Source organism: Heptranchias perlo, chromosome 1 (assembly GCF_035084215.1).
Source record: "Heptranchias perlo isolate sHepPer1 chromosome 1, sHepPer1.hap1, whole genome shotgun sequence".
NCBI classification, from domain to species: domain Eukaryota; kingdom Metazoa; phylum Chordata; class Chondrichthyes; order Hexanchiformes; family Hexanchidae; genus Heptranchias; species Heptranchias perlo.
The window spans coordinates 123,826,404-123,848,352 of record NC_090325.1 but is presented as its reverse complement, the minus strand read 5'-3'; the positions used below and the strand labels follow the sequence as shown (position 1 = coordinate 123,848,352).

The following is a 21,949-nucleotide window of genomic DNA, read 5'->3' as shown; positions in this document are numbered from 1 at the left end:
TAGCAAAAATCATCTTGGTCAAAAATGGTTTGACTTGGATATGCCAACTATCAGACTCTCTTCCGAACGGTTTGGAGATGGCAGCATTTCCAAAATGGATAGCAAGTGGAGGGAGATGGGAGAAAAGCTGTAAGCTGAAACTGATGAGAACATTCCAATTTACAAAGTTCCCAGATTAAACAATTAAATTGGAGTGATCTCAGGCTGTATTTAGTTATAGCAATTTTAGACTTTGATTTAAAAAGGACAGGCCATCTTAAAATAATACCACCTGTGCAGCAGAATACCACATTGTGCATTATATGTAATAACATTCCTGTCACAGAACAGCTCATTTGATTCATCATGAGCAACACCACAGATCATCACACATCTCTATATTTGTTTTCAAGAATATATGTAATGAACTATGGCATCAATTACACTGCATTAATGTAATGTCATGTAATTGATGGTACAAGCACAATGAGCCAAATGGTCACCTTCTGTGTTGTAAGATTCTATGATTAATATTTTAGGGTACTGCATTTTGCTGACATTTAACTTTCAAAAAAGTTGCATGTTCTTGCCCACTTGCAGCCTGTACAAGCTGAGATGTTTATAGCCATATTGCCTCTTTAAATTTAAAGCTGTTGCAACATGGAAAATATCTTGTCAAACATTTTACTTGGAAAAAAAATCAGTCACAAGTTCATATGAAAGAAATTTATTGCAAAGAAACAGTCACAAATGTATCTGCCATTGTGTTTGAAATTACTATAAATGTTTATAATTTGTGCTTTTAGAACAAAGTTTTTAAGAGAGGGGCCTATGACTCCAGTCTTCAAAGTTCAGGAACGGAAATGCAACAGGCCTGATTTCCATGCCGCCACTGTCATTTGGAAAGGCTTATTTTGGACATTGGAATGTTGCGTCATGTTCAAACTCCATTCTATAGCTTACAGTTGTTTTCATCTGCAGATGTGTAAATGTGTACTCAACAGGGCCATAGATGCAAGGCCCTGTACCAAAGCCAGGTATTAGCTTATTCATCACTTCCAACATAACCACTATGAGAAAAAACAAGTCTATTAGCATATTCAACACATCTACAGAGTGGGCATCAAACAGGTTTTAAAAAAGCTTGCTCTGCATTTTGCCTTCCATGGGTTTAAATGAAAATATCTAATTAGCATCTTAGTTTGATAATTATCCCTTATAAAATTCCAATATTATCAAAAGATCATGTAAATTAAAAAGGGTGAAGAACTTTTAATTTTTGCCCTATTCAGCAGAAGTATCCTGAGTTTGAGTTGAATTCATATCTAAAGATGATTCACCAAAAGCCTTGGTTAAAAGGTGAGTTTTAAAGATGATCTTAAAAAAGGAGGAAAGGTGCAGGGGTTTAGGAAGGGAATTCCTGAATGCAAGACTCAGGCAGCTGAAGGCACAGCACCAATGGTGGGGCAAATACACAAAAGACTGGAGTGAGACAAATGGAGTAATGGGAAATGGAGGGGGGGGGGTGGAGGAGTTGTAGAATTGAAGGAGGTTACAGAGATAGGAAGGGGTGAGGACAGAGATTCAACACAAGGATTAAATTTTAAAATTTGACACATGGTGGGGGGGGGTGGAAATCAGGAGCCAATGTAGGGTCATGAGGACAGTTGATGTGTGTTTGGAGATAGGATGTGCTGAAGTTTATGGAGGATGAAGGATTGGAAGCCAGCCAGGAGAGCATTACAGTAATCAAATCTGGAGGTGACAAAGGCGTGAATGAGGATTTCAGCAGTAAATTGGCTGAGGTAGGGTTAGAGGCAGGCCACGTTGAAGTTAGAAGTAAACAGTCCTTGTGTTTGAGAGGATACGAGGTCAGCAGCTCAGCTCGGGGTCGAAGAGGATGCCAATGTTACAAACTGTCTGGTGAAGCCCGAGTCCATGGCCAGTCAGTGATGAGTTGATGGAGTTTGCAGCAGGGGCCGGATAATGGCTTTGGTCATCTTGATGCTTAGCTGGAGGAAGCTACAGCTAATCCAAGATCAGATAACAGTGAAGGGGTTAAGGGAAGTGGTGGGGAGATGAAGCTGGGTGACATCAGTATACATGTGGAAGCTGACCCTGTGGTTTTGGAACTTGTCAGGAGGTAGAATGTAGATGAGGAAGAGAAGGGGGCCAAGGATATATCCTTGTGGGACTCAAGAGGCCAGAGTGCGGGGATGGGAGAGAAACCACTGTTAGAGATGCTCTAGCTATGATTAGATAGGCAAGAGTGGAACCAAGCACAGACAGATTCACAGAGCTGGACAACGGAGAATCATCAGAGGATGATTGTGTGATCAACTGTGGTGAAGGCTGCAGGACAAGGAGAGGAAATATACTAGTCACATAGAAAATGTCATTCATGACTTGTTAGGGTGGTTCTGGTGCTGTGGGAGAGGCTGAAATCTGACTGGAGGAATTCAAATAGGGAGTTGTGGGTGAAATGAGTATGGATCTGGGAGGTGACAACACATTCAAAGAGCTTGGAGAGTAAAGCATGGTTCAAGAGGGGACTGCAAGTACAGGGTGTTCGAAATTGGGTCTTTTGAGGGGGTAGGGGTGATGACAATGATTTTGAAAGGTAGGGAAGAATGCCTGAGGTAAAAGAACCAGTTACAGTATCAGCAAAAATGGGGGCCAGGAAGGGATGTTGGGTGATCAGGAGTTTAGTGGGAATGGAGCAGAAGGAGGAAGAGGTAAGACTCTAGTTAAGATGGGACAGGGGAAGATTTGACGTGGTAGGCAAGGGAAAGGAAGAAGCAGCAACGAGAGCTTTAAATGGTAACTTTAGGGGAAAAAAAGCAATAAAAAGATTTGGATACATCCTTTTATTCTATCATATACTACTGAAATATTCAATTAATGTCTTCTTGTCATGGGAAGGAATCAGGAATGTGCTCCCAAGGGAAGCACCAATTTACCTCTCTCCTCCCACCCCTGCAAAAGTTACCATACACATTAAGCCCCAGAACCATTACTGTACCTTATCCTGCATGTCAACATTTTACTGGATTCAGAGCAGCATAGACAATCTTCATCTTATAATCAGTAACAAAAAGGAACATTCTCCAGCTGTTAGGAAATAAAGCAAAGCATAAGAATATTCAGGAAAAAACAGTAGAAATAAACAGCAACTTTCAGATATACTTTTGTCACATAAGCAAAAAATATTTATTGTGTATATCAAGCTATAGGGCCATATTTGTTGAAATACATTATATTTTTTCTTTCAAGAATTTTGTCTGTACAAAATTTTAAATTCCAATCAGTAGGAGACTAAGGTGGCTGAAAATTCATAGCCCTTCCGGCACAGTCCCACACCTCCCCTTACAAGCTCTAGTGTAGGAGGGGGCAATGCCAGTGGTCCCAACATAGGGAGTTCCTGCATCCCCAGCCTTTCAGTCAGTGGGTACATCATTGGCATTGGTGTGTTCAATAAAACCAGGCACACTGGGCTGCAGAAAAGCAGGATTTGTGACCACCTCAGAGTCCTGGCCTGGTCTTAGAGGTGAAAACATTTTGGTTAAGGATTTCAGCCCTTCACAAAGTGCAGCACTTTGGTGTTCTTTGCACAGTGGAGGAAAGCCTCTCCCCCTGGACCCAGCAGACGATAGACGATTTCCCTGCCTGTGGGACAGCAGGTGCCTGAGATGCACTCCTAATGGTGCGGAAGCCAGTCATTTGGATGCAGATATGGGGACCTTCCCCAAGCCTGTGAACTTCGAGATGGTTAGCACCAGAGATCCCAGGTAGGCACACCCTGGCACTTATGGCAAAATCTTTATAATTTTTTTGTGAAAAGTAAGGCTAAACAAGGAATCAAACTTACATCAGGTTGCCATTATACTGCACCCAAATCCACAAACTAGAACAAAGACTGCACATCAGTGAGTCCGGGCACTGAACTCTGACTGGAGTGAGCTCAGTGTATGTTTTCCTGTAGGCAGGACTTTCTAGACTCCCAACACAAGGCCTCACCTACATTAATAAAGTCTCCATCTGAACACTAAATAACAATTTTGTACTGGACCAGAATTTTGCTATATTCAGTGCAAAGCCAGCTACTAGAGATGGCAACACTTCATAGGCCAACATTCACCAATCTGATTCCCAAGTTACACCGTTGATTATCTACCATGTGACTGTTTTGCACTGAATCAAAGATGGTATTAAATCAGCCCTAATATGTAAAGTTTACTTTAAAAAAACTGCAGAGGAAAATTATAAAAATAAAGCAAAGTTTATTGTGACAGAGTTGGGAATTCCCAGAACAAAATCTTACTCTAAGGAGCGAAAACTACTGGGTTCTGCACTGATGTCAATTTTCACTGCCAAACAGACATGAGACAGTGTAACAGTATGGCAAGCACAGTGCAGTCTCAGATTCCTTCTACATCACTTATCTATCTCAGAAGAAAGACCAAGTAAACCCTGCTGCAAATCATATCCAAGACATTCTGGCACCAAATCACACTCAACCAACTAAGCTGAGAAATGTACTCACTGTTTCAGTTCACAATAAGAATGGTCACTTGAGCAAGCACTGGATGACAGTGAAACCCAGTAACTTCAGGAAAGGAGGGAGAAGAGAAGAAAATGTGTGGGGTTGTGTCAGGCAAAATACAAATTCCACTTAAATCAGAGTGGGAACATTGGACAATTTCCCCATTTCTTAACCCAAGGAAATCAGGGCCATGTGGTTGATTCTTAATTGCCCTCTGAAATGGCCTAGCAAGCCACTCAGTTGTAAAATCTCGCTAAAAAAAGTCATAAGAATAAAAGCGGATGGACAACCCGGCATTGGACCACGAGGCACCAGACACGACAAAGGCAAACCAAGCCCAGTCGACCCTGCAAAGTCCTCCTCACTAACATCTGGGGACTTGTGCCAAAATTGGGAGAGCTGTCCCACAGACTAGTCAAGTAACAGCCTGACATAGCCATACTCAAAGAATCATAGCTTTCAGTCAATGTCCCAGTCTCTTCCAACACCATCCCTTGTTACGTCCTGTCCCATCGGCATGACAGACCCACCAGAGGTGGTAGCACAGTGGCGTACACAGTCAGGAGGGAGGGCCCTGGGAGTCCTCAACATTGACACTGGACCCCAGGAAATCACATGCCATCAGGTCAAACATGGGCAAGGAAACTTCCTGCTGATTACCAACTACCGCCCTCCCTCAGCTGAGGGATCAGTCCTCCTCCATGTTGACCACTTGGAGGAAGCACTGAGGGTAGCAAGGGCACAGAATGTACTCTGGGTGGGGGACTTCAATGTCCATCACCAAGAGTAGCTCGGTAGCACCACTACTGACCGAGCCCTGAAGGACATAGCTGCCAGACCAGGCCTGCGGCAGGCGGTGAGCGAACCAACACGAGGGAAAAATTTACTTGACCTCGTCCTCACCAATCTAGCTGTCGCAGATGCATTTGTCCATGACCGTTTTGGTAGGACTGACCACCACACAGTCCTCATGGAGATGAAGTCCTGTCTTCGCATTGAGGAGACCATCCAATGTGTTGTGTGGCACTACCACAATGCTAAATGGGATAGATCTAACAGCTCAAAACTGGGCATCCATGAGGCGCTGTGGGCCATCAGTGGCAGCAGAATTGTATTCCAGCACAATCTGTAACCTCATGGCCCAGCATATTCCTCACTCTACCATTACCAACAAGCCAGGGGCTCAATCCTGGTTCAATGAGGAGTGTAGAAGAGCATGCCAGGAACAGCACCAGGCGTACCTAAAAATGAGGTGCCAACCTGGTAAAGCTACAACTCAGGACTACATGCATGCTAAACAGCGGAAGCAACATGCTTTAGACAGAGCTAAGCGATTCCACAACCAACGGATCAGATCAAAGCTCTGCAGTCCTGCCACATCTGGTGGTGGACAATTAAACAACTAACGGGAGGAGGAGGCTCTGCAAACATCCCCATCCTCAATGATGGTGGAGTCCAGCATGTGAGTGCAAAAGATAAGGCTGAAGCTTTTGCAACCATCTTCAGCCAGAAGTTCCGAGTGGATGATCCATCTCGGCCTCCTCCCGATATCCCCACCAAAGAAGTCAATCTTCAGCCAATTTGATTCACTCCACATGATATCAAGAAACGGCTGAGTGCACTGGATACAGCAAAGGCTATGGGCCCTGATAACATCTTGGCTGTAGTGCTCAAGTCTTGTGTTCCAGAACTAGCTGCGCCTCTAGCCAAACTGTTCCAGTACAGCTACAACACTGGCATCTACCCGACAATGTGGAAAATTGCCCAGGTATGTCCTGTCCACAAAAAGGTCAAATCTAATCCGGCCAATTACCGCCCCATCAGTCTACTCTCAATCAGCAGCAATGTGATGAAGGTGTCGTCGACAGTGCTATCAAGCGGCACTTACTCACCAATAACCTGCTCACCGATGCTCAGTTTGGGTTCCGCCAGGACCACTCGGCTCCAGACCTCATTACAGCCTTGGTCCAAACATGGACAAAAGAGCTGAATTCCAGAGGTGAGGTGAGAGTGACTGCCCTTGACATCAAGGCAGCATTTGACCTAGTAAAATTGAAGTCAATGGGAATCAGGGGGAAAACTCTAGTGGCTGGAGTCATACCTAGCACAAAGGAAGATGGTAGTGGTTGTTGGAGGCCAATCATCTCATCCCCAGGACATTGCTGCAGGAGTTCCTCAGGGCAGTGTCCTAGGCACAACCATCTTCAGCTGCTTCAAAGACTTCCCTGCATCATAAGGTCAGAAATGGGGATGTTCGCTGATGATTGCACAGTGTTCAGTTCCATTTGCAACCCCTCAAATAACGAAGCAGTCCGAGCCCACATGCAGCAAGACCTGGACAGCATCCAGGCTTGGGCTGATAGGTGGCAAGTAACATTCGTGCCAGACAATGACCATCTCCAACAAGAGACAGCCTAACAACCTCCCCTTGACATTCAACAGCATTACCATTGCCAAATCCCCCACCATCAACATCCTGGGGGTCACCATTGACCGGAAACTTAACTGGACCAGCCATATAAATACTGTGACTACAAGAGCAGGTCAGAGGCTGGGTTTTCTGCGGCGAGTGACTCATCTCCTGACTCCCCAAAGCCTTTCCGCTATCTACAAGGCACAAGTCAGGAGTGTGATGGAATACCCTCCACTTGCCTGGATGAGTGCAGCTCCAACACTCAAGAAGCTCGACACCATCCAGGACAAAACAGCCCGCTGGATTGGCACCCCATCCACCACCCTAAACATGCACTCCCTTCACCACCAGCGCACTGTGGCTGCAGTGTGTACCATCCCAGGATGCACTGCAGCAACTCACCAAGGCTTCTTCGACAGCACCTCCCAAACCCACGACCTCTACCATCTAGAAGGACAAGAGCAGCAGGTACATGGGAACACCATCACCTGCATGTTCCCCTCCAAGTCACACACCATCTCGACTTGGAAATATATTGCAGTTCCTTCATCGTTGCTGAGTCAAAATCCTGGAACTCCCTTCCTAACAGCACTGTGGGAGAACCGTCACCACACAGACTGCAGCCGTTCAAGGCGGCGGCTCACCACCACCTTCTCAAGGGCAATTAGGGATGGGCAATAAATGCCTGCCATGCCAGCAACACCCACATCCCATGAACGAATAAAAAAAAAATTGTAATTTCCCACAACCATTGTACAAGACTAGATAACTCAGTACAGACCAATCAAACTTTTAGCCTTCTTGGTCCATATGGCTCAGTACTACAATATACTGTAAAATATGTCTATCCACGTGATGGTAGAACAGTTATCGTCATTTCAGCTAAACTGAATGGGTGGGGCTGGGATAGTTAGAATATTTTTGTAGTTACTAGAGAGTAAATTTTACAATAAAATCCCCTCAAAAGATGAAGGTACGAACATTTGATTAAAGGCAAAGTAAAGCTCTTCGAAAAATCTCCATGAAAGGGTATGTAATAAAACTATCCAGCAATTCGGAATATCCAGCCTGTTTTGCACTTGATGAAAGTTGTACAGCTTTACAGCAATTAACTGCTAAATGCAATAAACACTTTGCATCAAACCAGGTTAGAAATATCACTGTAAAGGAAACGGGTCCCGAACAAAAAAAAAAATCACCACTTGGGGAGCATTCCTTGCTCAGTTGATAAAGCACTCGAGAAAAATAAAAGATACATTTCCGGATTAATGCACCAAACACAAACCTGTGGATTGGAACAGATGATCCAGCAGGGTGTATATACGGATGGATCCCAGTTTGTCAGGGGACAACACAGTTCAATTGAAGCGGGTTCTTTTTTTATAAGAAATAAACAATGACAAACAGAATCAAATCAAAAGCAATGAAGAGCCAGAAGTCAAACCAGTTGGAATGCACGGGTAGGAAGGGCAGGCAGTTGTTGTGGAGCTGGTCGCGTTGCTGTTGCTGTTGCTCCAACCTCCTTCCCTCTTGTGGTCTCTCCATACCTGGACCGCCGCCCCGCTTCTAGAATGGAACTTCTGCATTCTCCACCCAACCGGAATCGGAGCTTTCCAGTGTATCCAATGGGACAACACACCCGTTTGGCCCACAGCATCTGATTGGGCGATGGTGGATCTGCTGGTTGTGTATCTAGCTCATTCTCAAGCCTTTGGAATGGGAGTCTGAAAGGAACAGGTGCAGGCCATTCAGCCCTTCCAGCCTGTTTTGCCTTTCAGTTAGATTATGGCTGATCTGTATCCCAACCCCACCCACCAAGTTTCCCCAGCTTGTCCTTTCCTTCCCAGCCCCAGTTCATCTTTTACCAAAAAGTTCTCGATGTGTTTATGCTCAACTGTAAATGTTTCAAAAAGCATGCTTTTGTACTCAAAATAATTTAAACAGTGGCTGCATAACTGCCAATGTCCATCACTACTAGCAACAACATGCATTTATGCAGCGGCCCATGTAACAGAACAGCTCTGCGCACTCAAGGCAGAGAAGGCAGAGAAGGGGACACTGAGCAAGAAATGTAATGGGTTAAGAGGAGGAGTCATTATCAAAGAGATAGGTTTATGGGAAGCATTTTAAGAAAAAGAGAGATGGAGCTTTCCAAAGAGCAGGGTTTAGTGACTGAACTATTTGGCTTTGATTGTAGAGCAGATGTATTGGGAAAAAAACAATTATCCAGAGTTGGAGGAATGGAGGATACAAGCTGGGACATTTTTGCGAAGATAACATGGATAAGGTAGAGCAAAACAATGGAGGAATTTGAAATCAAGGAGTAGGAACTTAAAGTTGTTATACTGGGAACAGGAGTTAGTGGACTTTAGCAAGGATAAGGTGATGTGTGTGGGATCCTGTGTGAGAAAGGAGTCTGGCCAAGGAGTTCTGGATTAAGTGAATTTGTGCAGGGGGGAGGAGTTGAGACTGGCAGAGAGAGGGGATTTGAGCAAAAGAACCTTGAAGTGATGAAAGTACGGATTAGCAGAGAGAGTGAGGTGGAAAATGTAGCCTTGGTGGCTGACCAGACATGTACTAAGTAGATAAGCTCAAGGTCAAGCAGAATGACCCTGCTTCAGCAAAAATGAAAGCGCATGGAATTGGAGGCAACTTATTAACATGGGTAGGGAATTGGTCAGGAGGTAGGAGACAGAGAGTAGGGATAATGGGCCTGTACTCCAATTGGCAGGATGTGACTAGTGGTGTTCTCCAGGGATCTGACCTATGGCCTCAGCTTTTCACTAAATCAATGATTTAGACGAAGGAGCAGAGAGCTGTATATCCAACTTTGCTGATGACACTAAGTTAGGTGGTACATTAAGTAATATAGATGGGAGCAGAGAGTTGCAAAGGGTCATTGATAGATTAAGTGGGCAAGGCTGTGGCAGATGGAGTTCAGTGTGGGGAAGTGTGAGGTCATCCACTTTGGACCTAAGAAAGATCATCAGTTTATTTTCTAAATGGTGAGGAGCTAGAAACTGTGGAGGAGCAGAGAGATTTAGAGGTCCGTGTACAGAAATCACTAAAAACAAGTGGACAGGTTCAAAAAATAATGAAAAAGGCTAATGGAATGTAAGCCTTTATCACAAGGGGGCTGGAATGCAAAGAGGTGAAAGTTATGCTACAGTTGTATAGAGTTCCGTTAGACCACATCTGGAGTACTGCGTTCAGTTCTGGTCATCGCACCACTGGAAGGACATATGGGTCTTGGAGGAGGTGCAGAGCAGATTCACCAGATTGATACCGAGCTAAAAGGATTAAATTATGAGGACAGATTGCATAGACTAGGTTTGTATTCCCTTGAATAAAGAAGATTAAAGGGTGATCTAATTGAAGTGTTTATGATGATTAAAGGATTTGATAGGGTAGATAGAGAGAAACTATTTCTTCTGCTGGGAGAGTCCAGAACAAGAGGACATAACCTTAATATTAGAGCTAAGCCGTTCAGGAGTGATGTCAGGAAGCCCTTCTTCACACAAAGGATAATGGAAATCTGGAACTCTCTCCACAAAAATCTGTTGAGACTAGTCAATTGAAAATTTCAAAACTGAGATTGATAGATTTCTGTTAGGTAAAGGTATTAAGGGATATGGAACCAAGGTGGATAAATGGAGTTAAGATATAGATCAACCATGATCTAACTGAATGGTAGAACAGGCTCAAGGAGCTGAATGGCCTACTCCGGTTCCTATGTTCCCATTATTTCATTTTCTCCTGTGCACTCTGCAGCCCTCCAATCTGAACAAGGAATTTAATAAGTTTAGACTTTAGCTATATCCTCAATTTTCTTTACAGCACAGAGTGCTGAAGATGTGAGGCAGGACTATCAAGTTTCCAGGGGAATGGCGCTGATGTGAGTTGATATATCAGGTGTGGCTCTTTCACCAGAACACATTTCTGGTAGAGGGCAGATCTGTGCCTAGAGTATCTCCCTGGCCACTGTCTGAGGCTAAACCAGACTGTTCGCAACCTTGGCATCCTACTCGACCCTGAGATGAGCAATCTTGGCATTCTATTGATCCCCAAGCTGAGCTTCCATCCCTATACCCTCTCCATCACCAAGACCATTTAATTCCACCTCCGTAACGTTGCCTGTCTCTGTCCCTGCCTCAGCTCATCTGCTGCTGAAACCCTTATCCATGCCTTTGTTATCTCTATTACAGTGCTCTCCTGTACAGCCTCCCACCTTGCACCCTCCATAAACTTGAGCTTATTCAAAACTCTGCTGTCTGTATCCTATTTCGCAACAAGTCCCGTTCACCCATCACCCCTGTGCTCGCTGACCTACATTGGCTTCTGGTCCAGAAACGCCTCGATTTTAAAATTCTTATCCTTGTTTTCAAATCCCTCCATGGCCTTGCCCTCTCTATCTCTGTAACCCCCTCCAGTCCTACAACCCTTCGAGATCTCTGTGCTCCTCCAATACTGGCCTCTTGTGCATCCCTGATTTACATCACTCCACCATTGGCTGTCGTGCCGCCAGCTGGTTAGGCCCTAAGCTCTGGAATTCCCTCCCTAAACCTCTCTACCTCTCTACCTCTCCTCCTTTAAGACACTCCTTAAAACCTACCTCTTTGACCAAGCTTGCATCCTTGACTTACCTGTCCTAATATCTCCTTATGTGACGCTGTATCAAATTTTGTTTGTAATGCTATTGTGAAGCACCTTGGGACGGTTTACTATGTTAAAGGGTCTATATAAATGCAACTTATTATTGCTGTTGTTGGCCTATTCGTTTTCTTTTCCAGCCTGATGGACCTAGTGCATTTTTCCAGCATTTTCTCCTTCATTTCATACCTCGGTCCTCATTCCAGTGTTCCCAGTGAAGTGTAAAGAGCCCGCTGGTCAAGTGAACTCCAAGTTTGGCTGCTGCTAGTGTCGCAGCGGAACTCAGGAAAGTGTTGTTGGTGATTGGGACCTTGGCTTGGGATCGGGAGTTGGGTCTGGGGGGTCGGGTGGCAGTCAAGGAGTCCGGGATCAGGGGTCAGGAGAGGAGGTGGGGGTGGATGGGGGTCGGCCAGCGGTCGGGAGAGGAGGCCAGGGAGGTTTATAAGGGGTCAGGAGCAGCGATGATCGGGGTAGGGGCTAAATATGGTGTCAGGAGGTGCAGGAGTGCTTACATTCAGGTAAAGTACTTACCTTCTTTGTTGCAGGCGATCCCTAGGGCTGGTTTCCCTGAATGCAGTCCACAATGGCATTAGACCCCTGCAAAGGGCCTAACAGGCTTCAGGTGTGGGTAAAGGACACCTCATGTTTGTCTTTAACCAATATGGCGGGCGTCGCACTTCTGTCCGGAAATGTGCGCATGCTTCCTGCCCGCCATTTTGGGGCCTTAGCAGTCCGAGTAACTTCCAAAGAAAGGGTGCTGCACGGACCAATTTCTAGGCCTATGTTCCTGCAGTTTTATTAGCAGTTGTTAATTGTAGGGAAAAGAAAAGCAACCATTCACCCATTTTTCATTAAATGGGAAATTTCACCCCAAAAATGACCATACTCAGAGTACAGAGTAATATCAGCAGGAAAATGCAAAAAGTGAAGAAAAAAATGTGTGATTTAAAGCTACGGTGTGATCATGATATGGGAAGTGTCCTTTCATAGATTTTACCTATATTGTGAGAAGCATTTATAGAATCATAGAAAGGTTACAGGATGGAAGGAGGCCATTTGGCCCTTCAAGTCCATGCCGCCTCTGTGCAAGAGCAATCTAGCTAGTCCCACTCCCCCGCCCTTTCCCTGTAGCCCTGAATTTTTTTTCCTTTCAAGTACTTATCCAGTTCCCTTTTGAAGGCCATGATTGAATCTGGCCTTCAAAAGGCCTTCCAGATCCTAACCACTCGCTGTGTAAAAAGGTTTCTCCTCATGTCACCTTTGGTTCTTTTGCCAATCACCTTAAATCTATGTCCTCTTGTTCTTGACCCTTCCGCCAATGGGAACAGTTTCTCTCTATCTACTCAGTCTAGACCTTTCATGATTTTGAATACCTCTATCAAACCTCCTCGCAACCATCTCTGTTCCAAGGAGAACAACCCCAGCTTCTCCAGTCTATCCACATAACTAAAGCCCCTCATCCCTGGAATCATTCTAGTAAAACTCTTTTGCACCCAAGGCCTTCACATCTTTCCTAAAGTGAAGTGCCCAAAACTGGACACAATACTCCAGTTGTGGCCGAACCAGTGTTTTATAAAGGTTCATCATGACTTCCATACTTTTGTACTCTATGCCTCTATTTATAAAGCCCAGGATCCCATATGCTTTTTTAACTGCTTTCTCAACCTGCCCTGCCACCTTCAACGATTTGTGCACATACACCCCCAGATCTCTCTGTTCCTGTACCCCTTTTAGAGTTGTGCCCTCTAGTTTATATTGCCTCTCCTCATTCTTCCTACCAAAATGTATCGCTTCGCATTTTTCTGCGTTAAATTTCATCTGCCACGTGTCTGCCCATGCCACCAGCCTGTCTATATCCTCTTGAAGTCTATCACTATCCTCCTCACTGTTTACTACCCTTCCAAGTTTTGTGTCATTTGCAAATTTTGAAATTTTGCCCTTTACACCCAAGTCCAAGTCATTAATATATATCAACAAAAGCAGTGGTCTTAGTACTGACCCCTGGGGAACACCATTGTACACCTCCCTCCAGTCTGAAAAACAACCGTTCACCACTACTTTCTGTTTCCCGTCCCTTAGCCAATTCTGTATCCATGTTGCTACTGCCCCCTTTATTCCATGGGCCGCAATCTTGATGATAAGCCTACCGTGCTGGGTAGTATTTGTTAATGTGGTTCGTTAAAATACCTCAAACGATAATGAAAAACAATCACCATCATCTTTTAGCAACATAGAAAACTTTTATTTCTAGTTAGAAAATAAACATACTCATTTCAACCCATACAATTTAGTGCTTACATCTCTTTGTGAGGTGAATTAATGGAAGCACATTAATTGACATTGCTAAGTTCTGAACTAATTGACCAGGTTTTGAGATACCAACTATTTTTGTGCCTGAGATACTATGTGGGCCAGATAGATAGAGTGAAATTACTGGGGCTAAAAGTCCATTATTTTATCTTTACAAATACATTCAAGCCGGATAGATTTTTAAAAATGAAAAAGGGGCAGAGCTGACAGGAGATGGTGCACCTGGGATTTTCAGAGATTCATTTTAACGATGTTGACACAACGACAGGTCTCTATTCCTTTTTGAAGAATCTCTTGGCGTTAACTCCTTCATACGAGTAACTCTGTAAGAGATTTCATAGAAGTTATTGTACCCGTTTTAACCCCGAGGTAACTTTTCACAACAGTAAGCCTAATGTGTGCTGAACTGTTCTAGGCTTTTGGTAAACACTGACAAAAAAGAGAATATTTTTTGTTTAAAAACATGTTGCATTTCAAGTTACAGAAAATATTTTAAAATATGTTGTAAAATTTAAATTTGAAAGGTCCCAAGGGGGTGGAATTGATCATGTTGCTATCAGCTCCTGAGGCCTGCCTCAGCAATTTCCCGGTCTTCCCCGAGGGGAGCTTTCTGACTGAGGTGGAAATCACAATTGGAGTCCACCAAACATACTCAAGTGATCCTGACCCTGGGAAATCCACTTGGATCAGGGGCACAGAAATTTAGTGGGCAGAAATCTCACTCCACCCCCTCCCCTTCTTCCCCCAAGGTTACAACAGAATTTTGTTGGGAGGAAAATAGACCCTTGCATCTCTGGTGATGTTAAATTATTCACCTCATCTTGACTTAGTTGTATCTGAGTCAGAAGGTCATGGCACTCTGGATTTGAGCATATAATAAGAAACAGGAGGAGGAGTAGGCCATACGGCCCTTAGAGCCTGCTGCGCCACTCAATAACATCACGGCTGATCTTCTACCTCAACTCCACTATCCCGCCCTACCCCCATATCCCTTGATTCCCTTAGTGTCCAAATATCCATCGATCTCGGTCTTGAATATACTCAACGACTGAGCATCCACAGTCCTCTGAGGTAGAGAATTCCAAAGATTATCAACCCTCTGAGTGAAAAAAAATCTCATCATCTCGGTTCTAAATGGCCGACCCCTTATCTTGAGATTATGACCCCTAGTTCTAGACTCTCCAGCCAGGGGAACTCAGCATCTACCCTGTCAAGTCCTCTAAGAATTTTATACATTTCAATGAGATCACCTCTCATTCTTCTAAACTCCAGAGAGTATAGGCCCATTTTCCTCAATCTCTCCTCATAGGACAACCCTCTCATCCCAGGAATCAATCGAATGAACCTTTGTTGCATCCCCTCTAAGGCAAGTATATCTTCCTTAGGTAAGGAGACCAAAACTGTACACAGTACTCCAGACGTGATCTCATGAGAGCCTTATGTAACTGCAGCAAGACGTCCTTACACTGCAACCCCCTTGCAATAAAGGCTAACATACAATTTGCCTTCCTAATTGCTTGCTGTACCTGCATGTTAACTTTCTGTGATCTGTGTACAAGGACACCCAAATTCCTCTGAGGATGTACATTTCTTCGTCTCTCACCTTTTAAAAAAATATTCTGCTTTTCTATTCTTTCTACCAAAGTGAATAACCTCACATTTCCCCACATTATACTCCATCTGCCATCTTCTTGCCCACTCACTTAACCTGTCTATATCCCTTTGCAGCCTCTTTGCGTCATCCTTACAGCTTACTTTCCCACCTAGCATTGTATTGTCAGCAATCTTGGATACATTACACTCGGTCCCCTCATCTAAGTCATTGACATATATTGTAAACGGCTTAGGCCCAAGCACTGATCGTTGTGGCACCCCACTAGTTACAACCTGCCAACCCAAAAATGACCCGTTTATTCCTACTCTCTGTTTTCTGTCCGTTAACCAATCCTCAATCCATGCTAGTATATTACCCCCAATCCCATGAGCCGTACTTTTGTGTAACAATCTCTTATGTGGCACCTTACCGCCTTTTGAAATCCAAATATACTACATCCACTGGTTCCCCCTTATCTACCGTGCTAGTTACACCCTCAAAAAGCTCCAGTATATTTGTCAAACACTATTTCCCTTTCATAAAACTATGATGACTCTGCCTAATCATATTATGATTTTCTAAGTGCCCTGTTACTACGTCCTTAATAATAGATGCTAGCATTTTCCCTACTGCTGATGTCAGGCTAATTGGCTGTAGTTCCCTATTTACTCTCTCCCTCCTTTCTTGAGCAGGGGGGTTACATTTGCTACCTTCCAATCCACAGGGACCGTTCTAGAATCTAGGGAATTCTGGAAGATCAAAATCAATGCATCCACTATCTCTACAGCCACCTATTTTAAAACCCTAGGATGTAGGCCATTAGGTCCAGGGGATTTGTCAGCTTTTAGTCCCATTAATTTCTCCAGTATTTTTTCTTTACTAATCTTAATTACTTTAAGTTCCTCATTCCCATTAGACTCTTGGTTCCCCATTATTTCCAGTATGTTTTTTGAGTCTTCTACTGTGAAGATAGATACAAAATATTTGTTTAACATCTCTGTCACTTCCTTATTCCCCATTATAATTTCTCTTGTCTCTGCCTCTAAGGGACCCATGTTTACTTTCGCTAATCTTTTTCTTTTTGTACATTTGTAGAAGCTCTTACAATCTGTTTTTATATTTCTTGCTAGTTTAATCTCATATTCAATTTTCTCCCTCTTTATCAATTACTTAGACATCCTTTGCTGATTTTGGCAACATTGTAAGCGTCTCCTTTCAATTTAATACTATCCTTAACTTCTCTAGTTAGTCACGGTTAGATCAATTTTCCTGTAGAGTTTTTATTCCTCAAGGGAATGTATATTCATTGTGAATTATGAATTATTTCTTTAAATGTTCACCATTGCTTATCCCACTCCTTTATATCCCCACTCTCCTCTCAGTCACTGATCCCTCTCCTTTATATCCCCGCTCTCCTCTCAGTCACTGATCCCTCTCCTTTATATCCCCGCCCTGCTCTCAGTCACTGATCCCTCTCCTTTATGTCCCCACTCTGCTCTCAGTCACTGATCCCTCTCCTTTATATCCCCACTCTGCTCTCAGTCACTGATCCCTCTCCTTTATATCCCCGCCCCGCTCTCAGTCACTGATCCCTCTCCTTTATATCCCCACTCTCCTCTCAGTCACTGATCCCTCTCCTTTATATCCCCACTCTCCTCTCAGTCACTGATCCCTCTCCTTTATATCCCCACTCTCCTCTCAGTCACTGATCCCTCTCCTTTATATCCCCACTCTCCTCTCAGTCACTGATCCCTCTCCTTTATATCCCCACCCTGCTCTCAGTCACTGATCCCTCTCCTTTATATCCCCGCCCTGCTCTCAGTCACTGATCCCTCTCCTTTATATCCCCAATCTGCTCTCAGTCACTGATCCCTCTCCTTTATATCCCCACTCTCCTCTCAGTCACTGATCCCTCTCCTTTATATCCCCAATCTGCTCTCAGTCACTGATCCCTCTCCTTTATATCCCCACTCTCCTCTCAATCACTGATCCCTCTCCTTTATATCCCCGCCCTGCTCTCAGTCACTGATCCCTCTCCTTTATATCCCCACTCTGCTCTCAGTCACTGATCCCTCTCCTTTATATCCCCACTCTGCTCTCAGTCACTGGTCCCTCTCCTTTATATCCCCACTCTCCTCTCAGCCACTGATCCCTCTCCTTTATATCCCCGCCCTGCTCTCAGTCACTGATCCCTCTCCTTTATATCCCCACTCTCCTCTCAATCACTGATCCCTCTCCTTTATATCCCCACTCTGCTCTCAGTCACTGATCCCTCTCCTTTATATCTCCGCCCTGCTCTCGGTCAGTGATCCCTCTCCTTTATATCCCCACTCTCCTCTCTAGGTGACACTTATCCTCAGCAGTACTGAGGTAATGCTGCACTGTCAGAGGTCTTTCAGATGAGGCGGAGAAGCCATCTGCCTCATCATGTGGATGTAAGACATCCCATGACAGTATTCTCCTGATTTCCTGGTCAACATTCTTCCCTCAACCAACATCACCAAAAAATAGATTATTTGGTCATTATCTCATTGCTACTTGTGATATCTTTCTGTGTGCAATTTGGCTGTTGCATTTGCCAACAAAACAGCAGTGACTACACTTCAAAAGTAATTCAATGGTCCTTTGGGATGTCCTGAGGATATGAAAAGTGCTATAGAATCATAGAAATTTACAGCACAGAAAGAGGCCATTTGGCCCATCATGTCTATGCTAACCGAAAAAGAGCTATCCAGCCTATTCCCACTTTCCAGCTCTTGATTCATAGCCTTGTAGGTTACAGCACTTCAAGTGCACATCCAAGCACCTTTTAAATGCAATGGGGGTTTCTGCCTCTACCACACTTCCAGACAGTGAGATCCAGACCCATACCACCCTCTGGGTGAAAAAACAATTCCTCAGCTCCCCTTTAATCCTTCTACCAATTACTTTAAATCTATACCCCCTGGTTATTGACCGCTCTGCTAGGGGAAATAGGTTCTCCCTATCCACTCTATCTAGGCTCCTCATAATTTTATACACTTCAATTAAATCTCCCCTCAGCCTCCTCTGTTCCAAAGAAAACAGCCCCAGCCTATCCAATCTTTCCTCATGGTTAAAATTCTCCAGTCCTGGCAACATCCTCGTAAATCTCCTCTATACCATCTGTAGTGCAATCACATCTTTCCTGTAATGTAGTGACCAGAATTATACGCAGTACTCAAGCTGTGGCCTAACTAGATAGAAAACAGAGAGTAGGGATAAACGGGTCATTCTCAGGTTGGCAGGCTGTAACTAGTGGGGTGCCACAAGGATCAGTGCTGGGGCCTCAGCTATTTACAATCTTGATTGATGACTTAGATAAATGGACCAAGTGTAATGTATCCAAGTTTGCTGATGATACAAAGGTAGGTGAGAAAGTAAGCTGTGAGGGGGACAAAAAGAGTCTGCAAAGAGATATAGACAGGTTAAGTGAACTGGCAAGAAGGTGACAGATGAAATATAACGTGGGGAAATGTGAGGTTATTCACTTTGGTAGGAAGAATAGAAAAGCAGAATATTTTTTAAATGGTGAGAAACTTTTAAATGTTGGTGTTCAGAGAGATTTGGGTGTCCTGGTACAAGAAACACTGAAAGTTAGCATGCAGGTAAAGCAAGCAAATAGGAAAGCAAATGGCATGTTGGCCTTCATTGCAAGTAGGTTGGAGTACAAGAGTAAGGAAGTCTTGCTACAATTGTACAAGGCTTTGGTGAGAACAAACCTGGAGTATTGCATACAGTTTTGGTCTCCTTATCTAAGGAAGGATATACTTGCCTTGGAGGTGATGCAACAAAGATTCACGAGATTGATTCCTGGGATGAGAGGGTTGTCCTATGATGAGAGATTAAGTAGAATAGGCCTATGCTCTTTGGCGTTTAGAAGAATGAGAGGTGATCTCACTGAAACATATAAGATTCTGAGGGGGCTTTACAGGGTAGATGCTGAGAGGTTGTTTCCCCTGGCTGGTGAATCTGGAACTAGGGGTCATAGTCTCAAGATAAGGGGTTGACCATTTAAGACTGAAATGAGGAGGAATTTCTTCACTCAGAGGGTTGTGAATCTTTGGAATTCTCTACACCACAGGGCTGTGGATGCTGAGTCATTTAGTAGGTTCAAGACCGAGATAGGTAGATTTTTGGACTCAAGGGGTATCAAGGGATATTGGGATCGGGCAGGAAAGTGGAGTTGAGGCCAAAGATCAGCCATGATCTTATTGAATGGCGGAGCAGTCTCAAGGGGCTGTATGGCCCACTCCTGCTCCTGTTTCTTATGTTCTTATGTTCTTTATACAGTTCAAGCATAACCTCCCTGCTCTTATATTCTACACCTCGGCTAATAAAGGAAAGTATCCTGTATGTCTTCTTAACCATCTTATCTACTTGCCCTGCTACCTTCAGGGATCTGTGGACATGCACTCCAAAGTCCCTCCGTTCCTCTACACCTCTCAGTATCCTTCCATTTATTATGTATTCCCTTGTATATCAATACAAGTTCTTCTTTGAAGAGTTCAAACTAATGTTTACAAAAATTGAATGCAATAAGGAAGAAGTAGAGGAATCTTGAAGTTATGATAATTCTTTGTACCTGATTTTGAAAAGGAATGCTAATTGTTGAGACTGTTTACGTGTAAGTACAAATATTATGGTATCATACACTCAGCAATTAGTCAAACATTCACAGGTTGTTCTACTATTAGAGACATCGGCAATGAATTTACCTGAACAAGTTCACCACCAACAATTTCCCTTGTCGTCAGGAGTTCCTTGCTATTGTCCTTTCTAGTGAACTTTCCAACAAGTTTGTCTCCCTCACAGTTCCATGAACCCTAGAGCAAAGAAATAATTTCTATTAATCCCAAAATGAACACTTTTTCCCAGAAATTTTATGTGATCGAGGCAATAAAATCGTTATAGGGTTGCATAAAGCAAAAGCAATTCACTTTGAGAAAGGAAAGATCACAAGTCAACTCAAATTATTCTTTCTGCCCTTTCCAAGAAATCTTATTAATTGCACAGAGAATCTTATTAATCTGTATGGCAGCAATAAAACATGTTTTGATCCTTACATTCAGTTCTGTTCCATCTGCCTGGGTGTAGTCGAAGGCTACCCCCAGTGTGAACTCAATGTCTTTTGTGCGGAAGGTACTGGACTCCTTGACGCTGAACTTATTCCCGTCTTGCTGGATTGTAAGCTTCAGGTTATCATGGCCTGCAAGTTTTCTTTTCATAACATTTACCCCTGTTGATTAAAGCGAGAATTGTACTGTTATTAAATTGAAATAGAAGCAGGTTATTTCTGAATACACATTTGTAGTGTTTTCTTTCTCAATTGTAATAATGATTATATACAGTACTAATATTTAGAGTTCACATTAGGAGAAGTGGTGAAATATATTTTGGGAATCATGAAGAAAACCAAATTATTTACTTCTAATAGGAATAGATCTTTACTTTTTGGATCCAAAATGCACAAGAAGATTTTACAATAATTGTGTTACTACTTTACAACATGGCATTGAACTTTTAGAATTCAAGTTTATTCAGGCACAATATATGACTTGAAAAAAAGTTCAGCTGTAAGTTGGTTTCTCACAAAGTTCCTCTGTACACTACTAATGAATAAGCCAATTTATCCATGATTGTTTTTGGCATGAGTCAGCTCATTAAAATTTAGGGTTTTTTTTAACTCCTAAGGGCTGGTCTGGCTATCCCTTCCTGTTGCTAAAGCACATTAATGGCAGTAAAAAAATAGTTAAATTAGGGTTTAAATATTCATCTGATAGTGTATAATTTCAAGTAACAGAATAAGATATTCTTCTAATGCCAATGAACTATTAAATACTATCATTTGCTCTTACTGACAAAATAGTTTGTTTTCTCTTAGTGACATTTCCTGCAGTTTACAATTTTTTGCAAATTTAATGCTTTAGTTCTTGTACATAACTATGCATGTACAACTATATATTCTTTCATCTTCTTATGTTCACACTTACCCATCTGTTCCATAAACTTGTCATAGTTTTCATTTTTATCAACCTTCCAGGTACCATTGAATGCCATTGTTATAACTAGAGTGAACTCCTCCAACCAGTGACAGAATCTCTTCTCCAATCTCAGCTTTTAAAGCTTGCAGAATAATCAGAACCAGGGTTTTATCAGTGTGATCATGATGTGGCTGGGTAAAGTTCAATTGGTGCATGTGACTCCCTCCAAGGACATTATAGTGAGATATTATTTTAGTGCATTAAAAGTCTAAGTGGTAGGACTTGATTGAATTGCGACATAGTACTTTTTTTTGTCTAAAATAAGAGTCTTATTTTGCAATTCTCCATAAATACTGGCACTTCTCTTTTAAACAAATACATTTTGCAATTCTCCAGAAATACTGGCACATTTCTTTTAAACTAATACATTTTGCAATTCTCCAGAAATTCTGGCACAT

General features: G+C 43.1%; 1 protein-coding gene and 1 long non-coding RNA gene across 2 annotated transcripts; both read right to left on the bottom strand.

Annotated features, from left to right (window-relative positions):
• Positions 1-690: 690 nt before the first annotated feature.
• On the bottom strand, positions 691-8,533 carry LOC137342934 (uncharacterized). The gene is made up of 3 exons (XR_010967482.1): positions 8,221-8,533; positions 3,002-3,090; positions 691-1,049 (listed from the first exon to the last, which is right to left on the bottom strand). It is a non-coding gene; the product is annotated as an uncharacterized lncRNA (long non-coding RNA).
• A 5,298-nt stretch (positions 8,534-13,831) lies between these two features.
• LOC137343040 (fatty acid-binding protein, intestinal-like) lies at positions 13,832-21,640 on the bottom strand. Its single transcript, XM_068007074.1, has 4 exons — positions 21,501-21,640; positions 20,574-20,746; positions 20,226-20,333; positions 13,832-14,218 (listed from the first exon to the last, which is right to left on the bottom strand). The coding sequence occupies exons 1-4, from the start codon at positions 21,565-21,567 to the stop codon at positions 14,168-14,170; spliced, it is 399 nt and encodes a 132-aa protein (XP_067863175.1). The 5' UTR covers positions 21,568-21,640; the 3' UTR covers positions 13,832-14,167.
• Positions 21,641-21,949: the final 309 nt, after the last annotated feature.